The sequence below is a fragment of the Equus przewalskii genome, chromosome 3 (assembly GCF_037783145.1).
Source record: "Equus przewalskii isolate Varuska chromosome 3, EquPr2, whole genome shotgun sequence".
NCBI lineage: Eukaryota > Metazoa > Chordata > Mammalia > Perissodactyla > Equidae > Equus > Equus przewalskii.
In genome coordinates, this window is record NC_091833.1 from 100,397,658 (window position 1) to 100,417,621 (window position 19,964).

The following is a 19,964-nucleotide window of genomic DNA, read 5'->3' on the forward strand; positions in this document are numbered from 1 at the left end:
AAAACCCCCACCTTGGAACAAATTTATTTTCTTAGGCCACACAGAATAATAGAAATCATGATAAGCTGTGATTAATTATATCTAAAGTAAAAAAGGGAAATAAACCAGGTTTTCTGCCTGACTGGGGCCCAGAGTCCATATATAAGGGCAGGTGTCCTGTAATTAGAAGTGAGTGTCTTGGACACAGGAGAGACCAGATGACCCAGGAGAAGCGCTGGGAGGGATGGGAAGGGCTGAGAGGCACATGTGGATCTGGAGCGGTCGAAGCTCTGAAGGTTGAGCCATTTGCCCTTTAGGCGGAGGGAGAAGGAGAGCCAGGGGCAGGGATTCAGGAATGTGGTCCGAGGGGAGGCAAAGATAGATTTGCCCAGCGTTGGCATTTTAGATGGATTGTAGTGATGAGAGATGAAGGCTACAAAATGGAAGGCAGGAAGAAGAACAAAGGAGTCTATTACTCAGACTTTCCCAGTAGGGTGAGAAATGCAGGGGAGTGGGTGCTGATTTCTGGAGTGATATTTACGAAAACAGGTCAGGAAAACTGACAAGGACGCAAGCATAGAGCTCGTTGGAATAGGAATGTCTGCGTCTTTCTATGTACGAGGGATGTATGAACCCGCGTGCATGCAAGCAAGTGGCAAAAGTTATTGGAGAAGCGTCAAGGTGGAAATTCATAGCTATTATTTTTGTGGCCTCTAGCTACAAGAGCTAACAGGTGAAGATAGTCTTGAGACCCAAAGTGGGAAAAGATGACATTTTAACATTTTTGTCAGGTAGGCAATTTAAAAATAAACTTGAATTCAATATATACCATTAATGCTAGAGGTTGTGTTATAACGATGCAAAAATGCCTTCTTTTCCATAGCAGTTAAAAAAAAAAAGTATGTTGTAGGGGGCTAGAAACCATATATAGAAGAGGCATATGTGACTGTGACAGCAGCCCCACAAAGCTATTGAAAACATATCACGAGTCTGCCCTCCAGAATTAACACCGTAACCTATGTCAGGGACTTACTATTATCCTAATATCTGCTTTTGGATTCTGTCCAGTCCCATTAGCGATTCCCATGTTGATTGCTCTGTTACTCGTGAATGTTAATTGCTTCTAAATCTCTTTGGATGTTCAGATGCTTGGGGAAAAAATTCTGACTGGCAAAGGTGCGAGTTTTATTAATGTGCAAGTAAACAGGAAATCTGTTTAGAGACCCCAGTGAAGTGTCTGTGACTCAAGATGTCATAAACAGTTGATGCGGCATCCTTTTTCTCATGTCTGTTGTATGTTGGTGGTGTGACAAGAGTGAGGAAAGCAGGTTTTCAGTGATATCTGTGGTGTTTGTCCAAAATCGCCATGCTTGTCGATGTGTTGGATTATCAAATCCTTTCCTCTGGGATTCCTACTTGCTTAGTATGAAGTGATCCTGCTACCTTTGAGATAAGCTTGTACTTAGACAGTGCTATTAAATCAGAAGATGTAAAAATATGAATATAATTTGGCCCATCACCGACATGTCGATCTCCATAGTTTCTGAACCAGAAGGAACCTTGAAGGAAATAAGCTTCTTAAGCTTCCTTATTTTGCCTTTGGGAAACAAAGGCCCAAAGGGATGAAGAGGTCAGAGTCACAGAATGGATCACAGTAGAGTTGGATGGAGAGCAAGTTTACCTGACTCTTGTCCCAGCGCTTTAGCAATCAAGAGATGGGAAATTGATCAAACTGGTGTTTATTATTATATTTTTCAGAAACATTTCATTGCGTGTTTGTGGAGTTTTTTTTTCCTTAGGATGGAAAAACCTATTTTGATCCAGTATTGAATTTTATTTGTTAGTAATTATAGCAGGATCCCGGTGAGAATAAAAGCAGATAGAGGAGAAGGGCAGAACACTCAGTTCAGCATTGCGATTCATTTGTTCAACCAGTATTTATGGGGTACTTTGACCCTGGGATTTGGGAGTGAGCAAAAAAGTCCCTGCTCTATGGAGCTTATATACAAGTGGGAAGGACTCAGGAAAACAAGTAGAGATGGGCCATATACTGTTAGGTTGTGGTGAGCCTTAGGAAGAAAGAGACAGAGCAGTAAGGGGACAGAGCGTGGTGAGTTGCAGCTATTTGAGATAGGTGCTCAGGGGAGAGGAGTATATGAGCAGAGATCATGGAAGTATCTCAGCAAGACTGTCCCAAGCAAAGGGACCAATTGAAAGAGAAAATGTCCTGAGATGGGAATGTGCTTGGGTATTTAAGGATGAGCCAGCCGTGGCCGTCTAGTGGTTAAGATTCGGCACTCTCACTGCTGCAGCCCAGATTCCCTTCCTGGTCAGGGAACCACATCCCCCTCCCCGCCCTCCCTAACTCTGTCTGTTGGTTGTCATGCTGTGGTGGTTGCGTGTGGTGCTGAAAGCTATGCCACCGGTATTTCAAAAACCTGCAGGGTCACCCATGGTGGACAGGTTTCAGTGGAGCTTCCAGACCAAGACAGACTAGGAAGAAGGAACTGGCCACCCACTTCCTAAAAAGTTGGCCATGAAAACCCTATGAATGGCAGCAGAGCATTGTCTAATATGATGCTGGAAGGTGAGAGGATGGCTCAAAAAGACTGGGCAGGGCTCTGCTCTGCTGTGCACAGGGTCGCTGGGAGTAGCAATCAACTTGATGGCACTAACAGCAACAAATTTGAGGATAAGCAAAGAGGTCAGTGCGGCTGCAGAGGTGAAGGTAGTGGGAGATCATGACCCTCAAATCATGGGCTTTGGGAAAACTCTGGGTCAGACATTTTATGGAGACCCATCTTTAGCAGTTCTGTAATCTCAAATAGTATGGCTCATAAACAGAGCCCAAACTCATCTTTTTTGAGAATATTCCCCAAAGGAGTCATCGTTCTGGGATTGGTGTCTACGACTCACTAGTAGAGTCCAGAAGCCTTCAGATCCTTCCAGAGAGTTTTAGATCAGAGTAGTTGTCGCTGTACTAAAAATCGTTTAACCATAACATTACGTTTCTTGATGGTAGGACCCGTGTCACACACATTTTTGTGTCCTCTGGGAAACCGCATGCAGCGTGAAACTTACATCTAGTAAGAACTCAGTAAATACTGATTATTTGGTCAATGCATGAATAAATGGCCTGAGAGTGGTAGAAAGGATGAGGTGTCCTAGAAAGGATTGTTAAAAATACACACTTCTAAAAATGTTGTTAGCGAGATTACTTCTGAAGCATTCTGACTTCCTTGAAATAATTTTTAAGACAAGTCCATATGCTGACATGTGAACATAAGTGTATAATGAACTGAACAGTAGTAACATTATTTTCAGGCCAAATTTTAGCTGGATGGTTGTATTTTGTCAATCTGATTTTTTCCCCATGTTTTAAACTGGGTATGGAAGTTTTTCCAATCTTTTCTCTAGTATTAAAGGAATATTGGTGTCTTGGCTCATATGAGCAAGGATTATATTCAGCAATGTCTTACTCTGGGTATAATGTATTTAATATATTGAGATTGTGGGGGAATTACCTGGGAAATATCAGTCCCCTAGGAAAAGATGGGTGGTCAAGTTGCATTGTGATGGGGAAGATGGAAGTTGTAATTCTTGTCCGCTGTTACTGAATTCTCTCACTATAATGGACCAATAATTTATTCTCCTATTGCATTTCAATATCCCCATCTGCAAAGTGGGGGTAACACAAACTTACCCTCTGCCTTTCAGGTTTTTTGCGAAAATCGGTGAACTAATATTGGTAAAATTGGAGCCCCATGGATGAAGGGTACTTTGTAAGTATAACACATTATTGTCATGTTATGTTCTGTTACTCCAAAGTGCAAACACCAGATGTCTGCTCTTGCCATATTAGGAAATCAGTAACACCAAGTTTCACACCCAAATATTGATAATCTGACTTCTTTTGAGGAATTTAGCATTTCTGAACTCTCTAATGTTTTGCCAATGTGTTGGATGTATGAAAAGCCTCTCTTCTCAAAAAATATTCAGGCAATGTTTACTACACAATTTGGAAGAATACATTTCTGCAGGTTGTGTAAAAATGTTGATATAAACCCTGGATATGAATGTAAGTTATCTTTATTTCTCTTTCCCCACCTCTCTCTTCCTTTCTTTTTGATTTGCATTTAACTCTGTGTTTTGAGCTGTCAGTTTGTGTATCAAAGAAATGGTTGGCTTCAGGGAAAGACTGAATGTTTCACTGAGGTGAGCGATGTTTTGTTAATGATGGAACTAAATTAGACATTCCTTAGACAAGTTGCCAAGTATTGTGTTTCAAGACTTGGTTTGGGGTAAGGAGGCCCACTAGAATGGTGAACCAAGTGTGACTCACCCCTCCCTGACCGTGTGACAGCCCAGGTGACTTGGAAGTGGCCTCCTGTCCATGGAATGGCCAAGGGCTGGAATCCACAAAGCCAAACAGCAGGCAGAAAATGTACAACCCTTTAGCAACTGCTTTGACTGATTTTCTCGCTGAATGCCACAGCTTTTTATTTTGCTAGGTCAACCAATGCCCTGGCTTACGTAGACTGGTTGGTGACATGCCGAGTGTATAACTCATGGTATTTTTTTCAAAGGGTGGCCGTCGCCCTTTAAAAAATTTAAAAAATGTTGTGACTGCTTATTAAAGCCCATTTTAGTGAGTCCCCCTTATATCTGGAAGGGTCCGTACATGTCTCATCTAGTCCTATTTCTTGGCCAGATCTAAGGATTCTATCTGATGGGTGCCCAAGAACCTCTGGAGGCAGATATACTACCTCAAGAGGCAACTCTTTTCAGTTACAGCGTTCTTTCTTGAACCCAAATCCACCCTCTATGTATCTTCCACCCTTGGGTCCTAATATTTACTATCCATACCTACAAAGAACAAGTCTTCCTCCTCCAAAGTGACACCCTTTCAAGTATTTGGTGGCACTTATTGGGTCACCCTTCGATAAGCTTTGTCAGCTTCAGTTCCCTCCACAACTGGACCTTGTGTGCCATGACTTCCAAGCTCTCTACCCCTCTGGAAAGGTTCTCATTTGTCTATATCTTTCTTAACAAGCAGCACTAAGACATCTTACCTTCTCCAGGCCCCATTCTGCATCTCAGAGTCAAAAGATCTAATCAAAGGTATGGAAGAGAATGACCTCGAAGAAATCGTCTGGGATCTCTGTGCCCATGGATTGCTATGAGTAATCAGACAGCAAAGCCCACATCCCTCTGTGAGGTGCAGATGATTGACAGGGAGAAAGTTGTTTTGGTTAATAATACAATCTGCTTGCCTCCTGGAGACACAGCAGTAGCCTACTAATTCGTTAGAAGTGAATTAAGGTTGTTTACCGATGTTTTAAAGTAACTGTCAGAGTGAAAAAAAAGTTCCTACCAGATGAGACCACTCACCTACTTCAGAGTTGCTGTTTATTTTAAGCTGAGTGCATAAATAATATACTGAGATACGAAGGGTGATTTCAAGCATTAGAACACGAAGCCTCCTGTTTACTAACTGTCATTGGGCTGAAGAGAATTTAAACAGCTCTGAACCTTTTTGTCTGTGAATGCAAGGCATGAAATTAACTTTCATTTCGTAGTTAGCAGAAATCGTGATTAAGGCAGCCTTGTTGACGTGTCTTGTGCTGATCTGGGGCTCTTTTGCTATGCAAGACAAGCCTTGGCAGCAAAATGCTTCCCGTGTCTCCACTGAAACAAGACCTCCTCCCCACCTGACTCCCCCAAAAAGCACAGATCTGTCTGGGTCACTGAATCAGTTTGTTCTGGGTATAAAGAGAAATAGTGGAAGAATACTAGACTGGGTTCCAGGGGTGCTACTCCTGACGGCCAGTAGCCCTCTCTGAATCATACTTTCTTCACTTGTAGAATGGGGAAAATAGCACCTGCTTGCACTGCTTCACAGGGAGATTGTGAGAACCCAGTGAGGTCATTGCTGTGAAATGGCTTTGAAAGGTATCAGGTGTCATATCTGGACGGGACAAGGCTGTGTTCTAAGTGACTTGCATATCTTAACTCATTTCATCTGCCTGACAATCCTTTGGGAGAGGTACTTTCATTATCTCAGTTTGACCACTACAAAAACTGAAGCCCAGGGAAGGGAAAGGGCTTGCTCCATCATCTAACAGCTAATGAGGCAAATTGGGATTCCAACACCAGTCAGCTGGGGTCCAGAGTTTGTGTTCTTGACTATTACTTATTTGGGAGAAGGGGCTGGGTTTTCCTACATATGATTGTGTCTCTTAGTCATGTGCAAGTAAATGAAACATCATTCCTAACAACCTGGACCCAATTTAGCTGGAAAAAATGCAGGTATGTCTTCTCCATGAGTGATTATCAGCAAAGAGGCTTCCCATTGGATAAGGATGGAGCAGACTGTATGGATTAATTATGTTTTATGTGTAAAGAGCTTGGTGATTCGTAGATGAAAAGCCCTCAGTGAAAAGGTCTATTACTTGCAATGCTTTCAGAAACAAGAAATTTGATTCCCTTTTTGTCCCTGTAAACTTGAAAGTCTGATAGCCTATTTTGGAGTATAGGGAGAGTATTAGAGAATGAATAGAAAATGTATGGAATGTTTAATTTTGCATGATTACATTTCATATTTGCTGAGGTAACTGTGGCAAATACAAGTGCATAATAATATCACAGCGCACCTATTTTAGATGTTTTGATGAAATACTCTGTGTTTTCCAGTCTGATACATGAACCCTTTGGGATAAGTCCTTATTAAGCAAATGAACAAGAATGTATTTGTGTCCGCATCATTGAAAATATGTAATTTGTACAACTGCTTTTTTAGTGATATTGACATTATATTTATTTGAATTTCAAAAGAGGAAAGAGCCTAAGTGATTAATGAAAACAAAAATGATGTGAGTTTGCCAACATTTTCCCCTGAAATATTCTCAGTCTGTAGTGGGGTCGTACTTAAAAGCTGGAGTGGGAAACATGGGGGTCTAATTTGCTTTGGATTTTTAAGGGAAGCAGTTCAAAAATAGGGTCATTTCCATAATCCCCCCAAAATAGATGGACTCATGAGAAGTAATCAGCGGAGGGAAAGAATAAATTCTGCACTTCCAAATTGCAAAAACCTCAGCCATTGCTGCTGTGCCCTAGAACTTGTTAATACAATAAGATAATTGCATAATTAAATACACTATGGAATTTCCATAATTGGAAACTTTGTTTTCTCATCACAATATGCAACTTGCTGATGCTGAAAAGCATCGCAGCATCTTACGGAGGCCCGGCTCATTCTTTCACGTCACGTCCTCTGCAGTGTTCTGCGGCAACTCTGGCAGTTCCGAGACACTTCTCTTTCGGGTTATTTTTAGTTGGTTATATTTAGACAAGGTGAAATTAAGCAGGAAGTCCCCCAAAGTCTGACTTGCCTGCCCAGGCCATGGGAGTTGAGGATCATTTTGCTAAAAGCGTCCCTGGTGCCCTCTAGATCTTTCTAGATAATAATGGGTGAAAAGTGAAGCTGAAGATGAGTGCTGTTTGGAATAGGGGAGGACCCCTCTGGACAGTGATGTAGCTTAGTGGAGTTGCTGAGAGGGCGGTCTCCAGAGCTGGCTCCTGGGTTCAGACCTTGGCGTGGCTTCTTACCTGCTGATTGGCCCCTGGAAAGATACTCCATCGCTCCTGTTTGTGGTTCTGTAAAAGGAGACTCTCGATCTCCGTGCAAGCCTTGATTGAGTTAATACACGGAAAGAGCTTAGAAAATACAGCGCAGGTTGTCAGCGCCCAGCAACTGTTAGCTAGTATTATTAGGCAATCCTGGAGGAAGTTTCAAATTCATTTGAATGTGGCAAATCTTTGAGGAAGAACAAATAAGTAGATTTATGGTTTTGTCCACTCAGGAAGTATTTATTGAACCCTTTATCTGCCATCATCCTGGGTGTCAAAAAAACAAAGATGAATATCACCCATTTCCTGCTCTGGGATGGTTCAATCTGATTGGGAAAATAGACACGTAAATAGATGATGATAAAAATAATAGTATTAAAACAGTGTCTGGCAGATAGTAAGATATTTTGGCCGGGACTGGTCTGTCATCATAGTATCCCCAGCACGTAACACTTAGATGAATAAATGAATGACAGGAATTTGGTCTAAGATTATTTTGTCTGACAGTCAAAGCAGTTTACTAGCGCGGAGTAGGTCCCTAGCTGAGTAGGAGACTAGATGAGTCAATGCATTCATGGACCAAATTGACTTTAAGCTTCTTCTCTTTAGGGTTACTGTCGTCAGTGTGAGAAAGCAGATGAATTTGCTAATGTTCAATATTAGGGCCCACACTAGGGTGAAGCAAGTGAGATGTGTTAAGCTGCAAAATTAAGGAGGCGCCCACTCTCAGAGTTGTGCTGGTGCTGAGGAGGGGCTCAATTTCAGGGTCCTGCAGGGGCTTCCTTAAATCTTGCACCGTAGATGCCTTACTTTCCACGCTCTGGTCCAGGCCCTGTTGAATATGCTAGTCTTACATGTATGACTCTGCTTTATTGTTTGTACGTTTGAACACTTCCCCAAATTTTATTTCAAAAAATTTCAACGCTGCAGAAAAGTTGAAAGAATATTCCAAGGAACACCCTGTACGCCTTTTGCCTGTATTCATTAATGGTCAATATTTGACCACACTGATGATATCCATCTCTACAGACATGACTCTGAGCCTTGTCCTAATTCACCAGAGAAATCATGTATCCTCCATACAGCGTCCTCCCCCCACCTCTAGTGCACGTAATGTTAAATATACTTCCTAAATTCTGCATCTCTAATTTATAAATTTTGAAAGAAAAAGACAAAAAGACCATCAAGAGAACTTTGCTGAAATATTTTTTTCATGTTTCAAAACTGCTACTTGAAACTTATTTTTAGACTTTTAATATACTAACATATTTAGAACATGGCCAATGGAAGATGCCTAAAATTTTAAAGGTTATAGAGTTTTCCTGGATGCTTTGACATTCTCTTTCACGGAGGAGAGATTTTTTTGAAAAGGCAAATTCCCTTGACCACTGTTTTTCTGAGAGCCTTTGAAAGGGAGATGGTAGTCCAATCACTAATACAATGAGATCACCGTTTTCTGTGTTAAGAATATTTACTGTAAGAGGTGACTTGTAAATATGATAGAGGGACTATTTATAAATTGGTGATATGCTCTCAAATAAAGAGAAATACATGCTTGACTTTGGACTACACTGACAAACTTTCATGAAGAAAATCCTTTCATGGTAATCTTGAGTGTTTATAAAAAATAAGGTATCTGTCACTATAAAAGTGTGGCAAGATCTGCCAGAAAGTTGTGTTATTTCAGTGGCTTTGAAAATGCTCTCCGTGGAAGCCTAGGGGATCTGGGGAGGGGCCTCAGGGCCACCATAGGTGGCGGTGATGGGGACCAGAGGGAAAGGAGCAAGACCAGCATTGGGAATCCAGACCACTCGCTCATGTTCCATCAGAATATCTCTGATATCATGTGCTTTATATTGGCAGCTGCCTAAGAATCAGTTTTCAGGAAAGCATTCTAACGTTAAAAAGAGAGAGTTCGGAAATCATAGCATTGGTGGCTAGAAGAAGAAATAGGAAAAATTTGTGCAGCAGTGTTGGTTGGCAGTGAGAAATGATAGCTGTCAACTTGCAGGGTGGGAGAGGTCAGAAAAACCATGAAAAACAGACGCAAGAACTATAACACAGTTGGTGTCTGGGAGTAGTAAGCAGGGTCAAACGTCCATGCACAGCCTAAGGCGGTGATTCCGAGGCTCCAGTGAGTCCTGGTCCTTAACCCAGATATTCTGACTCAGCAGATCCAGGGAGGGGCTCAGGAGGCTGATTTTTAACAGTCACCCTGTACCACACACAGAAAAACTGCTCTCAAGTCACGTCTACATCATCGAACATTACAGTTTTTGGTGTTGATAAAGATGACTGGCGTTGTAAAGAATATATTCAATTCAGTCCGGTGTAGTATAACCCTTTTTCAAATGCAGGGACATTTTAGAATGACTTCTCTCCAAAATGCTTAAAATAGAGAAGATTATCCTGAATACTAGAGAGGAAAAGGCAAACCTAAATAATTATTATCGAGTTTACTAAGTCCAGTGGGAGATGTACGTACAAGGGGAGAGGAGAGGAAGCTTGTGTCTGGCTAGATGCTGAGATGGGCTCTTGGAAGAGGGAGTCTCCTGCTGGGGCCTCATGGCTTGACGGGATATGCCTGGGCTGTGGAGCTAGACGGCCCTGGATTTGAATCCTGACTCTCTTACTTGCTGGTTGTAGGACCTTAGGAAATTTACCTAATCTCTTTAAGCTTGGGTCTCCCTCATAGGGTAAGAATGAAGATTAAATTAGATGGTGTACTCAGAGTACTGAGCACAGGGCCTGCAAAATGATAGATATTCAATAAGTGGTTATGATTATTATTACACCTATTTAAGATGGACCTTAAAATGGGTAGGCTTCCAAGAGGGCAGGAATGTGAGTGTGGTGTCTATTGGTTTTGCTTTTGGATGGGGTCGGGGAGGGGAAACAATAGAGTATCCTGAATGAGAGGAAGAGCATAGGCAAATCTTGACGTAAGAGATGGGTATACTTTCGTGCCTTCAGTGTTCTCAAAAGTGTTGTTTGTGTAGAAGGTGCTAGATGATACAAATGTTTTACAAATATTAACTAATTTAATCCTCATAGTGACACTATAAAGTAGGTGTTATTATTTAACAGACCATGAAACTGAGGCACAGAGAGATTAAGTAACTTGCCCAAGATCACACAGCACGCAGTGGTAGAGCCAGGATTTGAACAATCAGCTTCTGTACTTCCGTCCACTGTGCTATGCTGTTTTAATAATTATGCTTGATATTAATGTGTATCAGGAAAATACAACTAGCACGGTAAAAACCATGACTTTACTGATATTATTGCCTCAAACAATAGTAAAATTTTAAAAAGTAACTTGATTTAAATGAGTCGTATAAAATGAATAATAGTAGGGGTGACATCTCATATGACAAGAATCCTGTAGGTGATCCCCAGATGATTTTAGCCTGGGAAAATATGGGGCAAGGAGAGAATGGGACCGCCATGGGAGACTGTTACCTCCAAATCATTGTTGTGTAAGACAATAAACAACAATAAATCCCTTCAGTTCTGGGGAAGAAGCACGTGGGAAGCTGGGGGAGGGAAGGCCTTGTAGCTTGCTGGGTTCACTCCCACCTCTTGCAGTTCCTTTGGGAAGGGGGAAAATGTCCCCGTTGGCCCAGAAGCTCTGTTGGGAGGCCAGGCTGTGATCTGGGCTATTTTGGAATTTTTCAGTTTTCGCTCCTCTTCCTCTGTCCCCCCTCCTTCCTCTTCCTTCTTCTCTTCTTCTCTCTCCTTCTACCTCTCTCCCTTCTTCCTTCTTTTTATTGTGCATGAGGACAGATTTCAAAGAGGCCATGCCCCAAGAATGCAAGTGCCTAATGCAATTCAGTAGGAAAAAGAGTTTCATCCTCTACATGGCATTTTAATTTACCTTCAGCTTTCCAGGATGGATGGGGGCAGAAAAATCTAGAAGCCCAGGTAATCCGAAAAGAATCTGTGCTCAGGCTTTTATATTTGCAGCAGACTTACCCTCCTAACAACCTGAGGCTAATATTAAAATGTTTGCATTCCTGGGGCAAATGAATACAGGAGTTAGTCTAGAACTTGCAGAAAACCTGAGTGTAACCAGCCACCCTTGGGCAAGGAAGTTTTGGGTAATTCCACAGTCCCCTAAACCTGGGTGAGGGTGCCTGCTACTTGGGCTCCAGATCTGCCATGTGCTGCTTGTGCGTGGCTGGGTCTCATATTTAGAGACGATGGGTCTCCTTCTCCAGTCCTGTGCATTTCCCCTGTGTTACCCTGAGGACAAACCTCATACTCCATTCTTCCTACGTCTCTATGCCCACACTGCGTGCTTGGCATATGGTAGGCATTCAGCACCTTGGCATATGGTATGTATTCAATACATAAACTTTGCCCATCGGTTAGTAAATGATATCAATAATGCACTATTTCTTGGTTCAGATTATGTTTCGACAAATATTTACTGAGCACTCACTATGTGATAGGCATTGCGCTGAGGGCTTTCATGCTATTGGATTCTCGCGACAGCCCTCTTCACCTGTCAACGGTGGGGAAATCAAGGCTCAGGGAGGCTAAATAATTTGACTAAAACCACACCCTCTTGGCTCTGCATGATTCAAGCCCAGCTGTCCCGAATTTCAAGCTCAGTTTTCTGTCTTTTGTGTGCTAGTCTCCTGGCCTTGCAAACGTTGAGTGGGTTTCCCCACGCCTCTTAGAGTTCCCTCGCAACCAATTCTCCAGGATCTCAATGATCAACCCACGAGTAGGAGGAAAGTTTCTCCCTTTCTGACTATAAGTAAGGAATCTGTCTTCGTGGCAGGAGACCCCGAGTGTCCTCAAAGCCCCTGCTCACAGCGAGTCCGGGAACGGAAGCTGCTTTCCGCGTTTCCAGCAGAGGCTGCCTGGGAAAGCACCTCGGGATTAGGCCTGCGGACGTGCCCCGGACGCGGTTTCCCAGATGAAAATAGTTGTCACAGCGACTAGAAAACTGGATTGGTTAAACCTTCTGGTTTTAGATTGTTTTTGGAGAGTGAGTAACTATGATTTTTACTTGTCACAGGCTAAAAGGAAAAAAAAGTAAGAGTGAAACTTCATAGCTATTTTTCTTCCCTGTATGTTCATAGTGGTTATTTATATCTGGGAAGTTTCCATTGGGATTTAGTTCAGGATATAGACTTGGCAGGGTGGCTTCTGCACTCTGCGGTGACATTTGACAGACTGCAGGCAAAGCAGGATGGATTTCTAATATCTAGATGGATGGATTTGGGGGCAAAGTGTTAGGATTGTACTGTATTATAAAATGGATTTATTGATTTGAATCTAAAAGTGGCCCTTCGCCTGTCAATATCAGATCGGTGTAGATACGTTTGATAAATTAGGGCTCCCGACCCTTTGCCTTGTTTGCTTTATCAACTCCACTTGGCAATAACAATAAAAGACTCCAGGTGGTGTATTGCGAATGGCTTATTGCACTCATCATGTGCGCGACTGACCTTAGGGCCCGGTTTTGCGATCCCGCCTATGTTATAACCATCCAGAAGTGCGCTGCTGTGCCTGACTTTCTCCCCTGAATTAGACATTTCCTTGCAATGTTGCGTTTCAATATCAGCTTCGTGCATTAACCTTGAAACGCTGTGCCCATGCTGTAGGCAGCATCTTCATTTTCCAGATGAAGAAATTAAGACACTGTGAGGTTAAATGCGCTGCCCAAGGCCACATGATAAATCTCTACTACAGCTGGGATCCAGGCAGAGGTGTTATGGTTCCTGGGTGAGGGTAGGACACCTTCCTTTTCTGTGGTTACAAAGTAAAAGGATCTGAATTTGCAAAAAGCTTGCCAATAACACACTTTTTGCCCAGGTGCGGTGAGGCTGCCATTCTATCTCTGAGTCTTTTGGGGAAGAAATCCATGCCCCTGTGCTGGAATCAGAAATTTCAAAGAGTGCTTTATTTGGTCTTTGTAGCCACAGACCCAGGTTGAGGACTTTCTGCATCCCACTGGGTGCCGACCCTTGTGGCGTGGTTCTTATGCCGTATGTATCTTTCCGGGGGCAATTGTATGTCCAGCCAAATGTTAGGTGATATGGGGGTCATAGAAACAGAAGACATGGTTCTTCCCCCTAAAGTGCTTACATTTTGGTTGGTGGGAATGGTAGAACACTAGTCTGTATCCCCAAATCCTTTCATTTGTGGGCTGGTAGACATCTTTGGTAGGTGAAACAGGCCCTCTGACTCCATTCACAGGACCACAGCCACAAACACAATAATAAAGAATGACTGCATGTGCTTACTGAGCTAATCCTGGCAACTATGTGGAATAAGGTTAACAATGGTGTTTGGCATTGGCAATCCCTATGTGTGCCATGTGGGGTTCAGGTATAATTCTGAAGGTATAGCTTGGTGTAAATTATGTTACTATTACTGTTTTACTTTGCTGTTGTTGTTTTTTGAGGAAGATTAGCCCTGAGCTAACATCTGCCGCCAGTCCTCGTCTTTTATTTTTTTTGCTGAGGAAGACTGGCCCTGAGCTAACATCCATGCCCATCTTCCTCTACTTTATGTGCGGGATGCCTGCCACAGCATGGCTTGACAAGTAGTGTGTAGGTCAGCATCTGGGATCTGAACCAGCGAACCCTGGGCCACTGAAGCGGAATGTGTGAACTTAACCACTGCACCACCAGGCTGGCCCCTGTTACTGTTTTACTTTTGAGCCCCTTCTGGAACTTTGAATTACAAAGTCACTTTACTCTGTCATCACAATGATATAAGCTAGAATAGAAAACCACAGAGATAGTTACTTGGAATAATATAGCAAAACCTTTCTGAGCTAGAATATTTGGGAGGTAAATGGAGTTTTATCTAGGAAAACATTTTTTAAAAGCCTTTCTGGTTGAAAATTCGTTCTAAATTATATCATGGAAACATGCTTGTATCTCTGTTTTCATGCCTTAGTGTGCACAATATAACTAAATTTTCCTTTTTGTAGAGCCTCAGGGTTATGATTCTGAAGACCAGAATTTATTTTGCAGGTTGACAGGGTGTAGGGCATTAGCCAACTGATGACTTTTAGATTGAAATTTTTGACATTAGTTTATTTCAAATACGGTGAGTTAACGAGCACGTTTTCCACAATCTTATTTGCATCCTTTGTCCCAAGGGAGATTGTCTAATAGCATGTTTTTGCTTTCTCTCCTCTATCCCCTCAATCCATATTCCTCAAGAGTCAAAGAAAAAAGCCAATTCCACCTGAACGTATTGTCAGAAGTGCAGATTCCCCCAGAGATTCAGGTCTAATGGATCTGGAATGGCATCTAGGAATCTCCATTTCTAATAGGCACTTTGTGCTTTTCTAACAAGCTTATTAGGATCTTTATTTATAACAAGCAGGTGTTCCGGGGCCCACACTTTGAGAAACAGTGTTAAGAGGCGGAGGAGTTGGCTCCGAGGAGACTCTAAGTGAAGGAGGAGAGGGGGTATTTGTTAGAGAAAGTATTCCTTATTCTGGAAGATGGTTTCATGGGTGACTTGGTGGTGGCTTTTAGTCAATGACCAACTGGTTATACAATCTTATAGAAACTCACATCATACATTTTACCCCAAATTCAAGTTTACAAACATTTATCGCAGACATCCTCTTGAGATCCCAGGATTTAAAGGAGAAACAGAATAATATTGATCACTGGGAAATATATTTATTACGGGAGCTGTTTTTTTATTGTAGGGAGAATTTATTTCATGCAAAGAATATATTATTTGATTGATATTATCAGATTATAGGAAGTCTCTGAGAAAAGAAAGAATCACGCCAGCAAATTATCACGTTAGAGTTATTCATCCAGCTGTTTGTATACCATATGAACAAGTGCTCTTCGAAATCTTTCGTTATTCTGTCAAATAGAAAAATTATTCACAGAGAACATTTTCATTACTTTCAAAGCAACAGCACTAGTATGACTGAGCGCGTGTGCGCGTGCGCATGCACATGGCTTGTGGGTGGATGTCAGCAAACAAGCCGTGAACTAATAATAAAACAACAAATTAGCCACAATTTAATTAAGCACAATTTATCTCAAAGTATCTGAATAGGGATATGATTACATAATTATATGTAAAAATTTGAGGAAAAGAACAGACATTTTTCTTTTCTTGTATTCAACACCGCATTCCGCCATCGTCCGGCAGCTGTTTATGGAGCTGCCAAGCTGGGTCACAACTTGGGCCAAACCTTTTCCGAGGGAATGGTCTGTGTGAGCTGGCGGGCTGTCAAGCTGTGTGTGGTCCTCGTACCAGCAAATGAGTAAATCAGAGTTATAAGTTGCAAATGTGCCTCAAATTAACTTCTACATAGTAGGGAATGAGCTTGGCATAATTTAAAGTCCAGCTCAGTGACAACCTTCTCTCGCGGCAGCTGAGTCAAGAAGATGATGGAAAATTAAGGCCTGGTGGGCCATGGAGCTTCCACAGGGCATGAACTCAGTGTACTGCGCTCGAAATGTCACATTCCGAGAGGTCCTGGAATTAGCAGGCTCAGTGTCATATCGCGCTGTGGGCTCTGTTCACATGATGCAAGCCTTTGCTTATCTGACCGGGCCTAAAATAAGACACTCCGATGCTTTATTTATGAGCTCCGGGCCACCCAGCCCGGTGATGTAAGTAACCTCAGGGTACACAGCATTTGATCACTTCAATTCCCATTAACTACCTGTTTCTAAATGGGGAAAAGCATTTACCCAGCACATTGCGTTATTCATGAAGACACAAAGGCAGCCTGTTGTGCTGTCACTGGGGTTGATTTCCATGTAATGTGATCCAGCTGTTGAATGCTGCAGTGTAATGTTGGTTTTCTCCTTCTCTTTTTCATTTTCTTTTTTCTCTTCACTTTTTCCTCCTCCTCTGTTTTTTTCATTCTTAAAAAGAATTGGCCAATTCCAGCTATTTTTAAGCACATAACAGTTTATCAAGAAGTTAGGAGCTGTTCCCCTTTGTAACAAAGAAGGTCACAAGTTGGTGACAGAGAACCCATTTTACATAATAACAGGAGCATTTACTGCAGAGATTCTCACACCAGCACTATTTCTATTTGGGACCTGATAAGTTTTTGCTGTGGGGGCTGTCCTGTGAATTATGGGATGTTTAGACCATTCGTGGGCTCTCTTCACTAGATGCCACTAGTGCCTATCCATTTGTGAACCAAAAATGTCCCCAGACATTCCTGAATGTCCCCTTGGGAGCGAAACTGCCCCTGGTTGATCTATGTGACAGCTTACTGGGTCTTTGTTAACGAACAATCTCACTGACTCTCCCTGAGATTGTACAGCGATGGTTATCAGATCTGGATTTAGAGGCAAAAAATCTGGGTTTGAATCCGGCTCCAACACTGTCTCACTAATTGGTGTGACTCTGGGCAAGATATTTCGCTTATCTAAGCCTTAAATTCTTCACCAATTAAATAAGAAAAATAATACTTAACTTATAAGGCAATTGAAAAATCAGTGAACTAATATGTATAAAAATATGGCATATAATACATGCTCAAAAATTAATGATGTAATTATATGACCTGATGTATGAAATATTATGGCTGTCAACTTAGACGCAGAGAAATCAAAGGCCGTCCTGTGCGCCCCTTGTATCATGTGTTGCTCAGTTCCGGTTTTATCCTTCTTCTATTTCCCTCTACTTCCATCCCCCAGCCGTTCTTATATTCCCGAAACTGACTAATTATAGCCGAAGATGTGAAATCAGGAGAATGGAAAGAGAAATGGTGAGGGGCATGGAGGAGAACGGTTTCCTGGTGGGATCGTTCTATTAGGAAAGCCCCACGAAGAGGTGTGGGCAATTCATTTAGCTTCTTGAGTCTGAAAATATAGAAAGATTGTAAAAACAAAGAAAGCTCAACACACCATTAATCTGAACCCCACTCGGCACTCAACAAATGCCAAATCCACCTTGTGGTTTTTGCTTCAGGAGAAAGTGAAATCGCTTTCCTTATTTGGGAGTGAGGGTGATAAATGTTAAATCTGTTTTCTTAGGAAACAGCTGAGAAAACAGACAAAATGATTCCATGTGACTAGCACAGTTTTCTGCCTGGGTCTTCAAAGTCTGAGTCCCTTTTGAGCTGTATCTAAATCTAAAAATAAGGGCCACGCGAAGAATGAAGGAGTAGACATCAGACAGGAAGTTGGACTGTAGTCTTTGACATTTCTCTCTCAGCCATCACATGCGTATTTCATAGAGCCTCCACGTCTGCTACTTGCCAGCAATTAGGAAAACGTTGGCAAAAAACCTACGCTACCCGTTTGTTCGGAGATACTTCTTTCTGGGTATGTTGCAATTTCACTCACGTTTTGCACGTCTCTCTTTCTCACGTCCACTCTCTTTCTAGTTGTACCACAGAACACAAGGATTGGAAAGTGTCTGAGAGATTGTCAAGTCCATTGGTTGAATTGCTTCTAGACCATTCCTGACATGGACTATCTGTCCTCTCTCCTTGAATGATTCCAGAGATGGGGAGCTCACTGTTGTGAGGGAGGATGCTTAACTACTGAAGTGCTCTCTATGTTAGCGGCGTAAAATCTGCCTCTCTGGATCTGCACTCAATATTCCTTCAACAAATACATCCTGAGAACCCACTGTGTGCCAGGACCCAAATATGAATAAAATATAACTTCTGCCGTCAAGAAACAAATTGTGGTCATGGTGATATATTACATGGATGTAAATAATTCATTTATTCATTCAACAAACATTTATGAGCAATTATGATGAACCAGGTATCTTGCTAGGGACTGAGGATACAATAGAGCAAGAATACCATCTCTACTCTCAATGGAGCTTGCAGTCTAGTGGAAGAGAAAGGCATTAGTCGAAAGATCATCTTAATTAGTATATAATAGGATTGCACTAACTTAAGTGCAATGAGGGATAGGGACATGGTTCTGTGTGTATGTGACCATGAGAGCTGACTTATATTAGGTGGAAAGGGAGGATCGGGAACTGATTCCCACCAAACAGTCTGTTTTCTCTGAGCTGTGAAGGATGAGTGGGAATTAGCCCTCTCGGGGAGGAGGGCCTTGAGTTTGGAAGGAGAAGGGAAGAGTGAGCATCCTGATTGGGGGATGGCAAGTGCTGCAACAGGAGCTGACATGAGGACCCAGGGAGCGGTGGAGGCCAGCAGGACTGGAGCCCACACAGCAGAGGTGGGTGAGGCCAGCAGGGCTGCAGGAGTTATAGATTTTGGTCTTTATCTTAAGATCAAGGCTGTCAAAGGGATTTCAAGAAATATTTAGGGGGTAAAAAGGACAGACTTGGTCATGGTGAGATATGGACCAGATCAGATCAGTGGACGGAGAGAACACACTGAGATACGTACTATGAGGGTGCCAAGGATGGAGCAGCTGGCCCTCCTGGTAAGGCTGTAGAAGGCTTTCTAGAAACGGTGACAACTGAATCCTCGTGAAATAAGAGTGGGCATCCTCCAAGCTGGTGTTCCAGGTAGGGAACTGCAACAACACAGATAGGCAGGCCTGAAGCTTTACAGAAATATTCCAGAGCACAGCAAGTTATCCTTCATAGGCTGGAGCACAGGGCCAGTATCATTGGTGAGTATCAGGACAGGAGGCTCGAAGTTGGGTGTGGCCAGCTGGCCAAGAGCCCTGCAGGCTACGCCGAGGTATTGGGCTTCGTTCTGAAGATGAAGCTTTGGGGGAGCTTTGAGAGGGAGATGGAGATCCTCAGCTGCCTTTAGAACAGTCACTTGGCTGCTGTGTGGAGGCGGAGACTGAATGCTGGAACATCTGATGTAAGGTCTGTGCAGTGGTCAGGATGAGGAATAAAGAGATCTTTCGCCAGGGCAGCAGCAATGGGCTGGAGCTTTTAAAAAGAGAGAATGAACAGGACTTATTGTTGGGACTCTAGTATGCCATAGACACCTTGGCCATTGCTTCCCTAATAGCTGGGGAAATGCTGGAGAGGCTAATATGAATCTACAGAATGTGGCCTGGAAGAAAACTTTAAAGTGGAGCAAAATGATAGGAATGAAATAGTCCAACACATACAGAAGCAACAATGAGTAGTTCCCATTTTGTATGCTCTTTTGGATTGTTCACGTACCTGTTCGTTTTCTTTGTTAAAGGCAGAATATTATTTATAAAATGCTGTTTTATCCCCCCAAACATCTGGATGTTTGGAGTTGCACAGATAAAACATCTGGATTTAGGCCTGAAGTTTTGCCCCTTCTTCCAGATGTTCGGTGTCCTGCTGACAAAGCCCATGGGTTTTTGCAAAGAGCCATCTTGTAAAACCAGGTGCTAAACAAGGCTTGAGCCTGTAGATGAATTTTAAGGGGTATAAGAATGAATAACCCCCACATGCATGTGCTGTAAAAT

General features: G+C 42.5%; 1 protein-coding gene across 4 annotated transcripts in view; it reads left to right on the forward strand.

Moving 5' to 3' along the window:
- Nucleotides 1-19,964, forward strand: part of PPARGC1A (PPARG coactivator 1 alpha) — a 609,701-nt gene that overhangs the window by 170,714 nt on the left and 419,023 nt on the right. For 3 of the 4 annotated variants that reach the window (XM_070613065.1, XM_070613067.1, XM_070613066.1), the window contains one exon: nucleotides 3,697-3,761. The exons of the other annotated variant lie outside the window; for it this stretch is intronic. Coding sequence is in view for 2 of the 3 variants with exons in the window: in XM_070613067.1 (XP_070469168.1) it covers nucleotides 3,744-3,761 (18 nt within the window). In the remaining variant the exon portion in view is untranslated. The remainder of the gene's footprint in view (nucleotides 1-3,696; nucleotides 3,762-19,964) is intronic. 4 annotated transcript variants of the gene reach the window in all.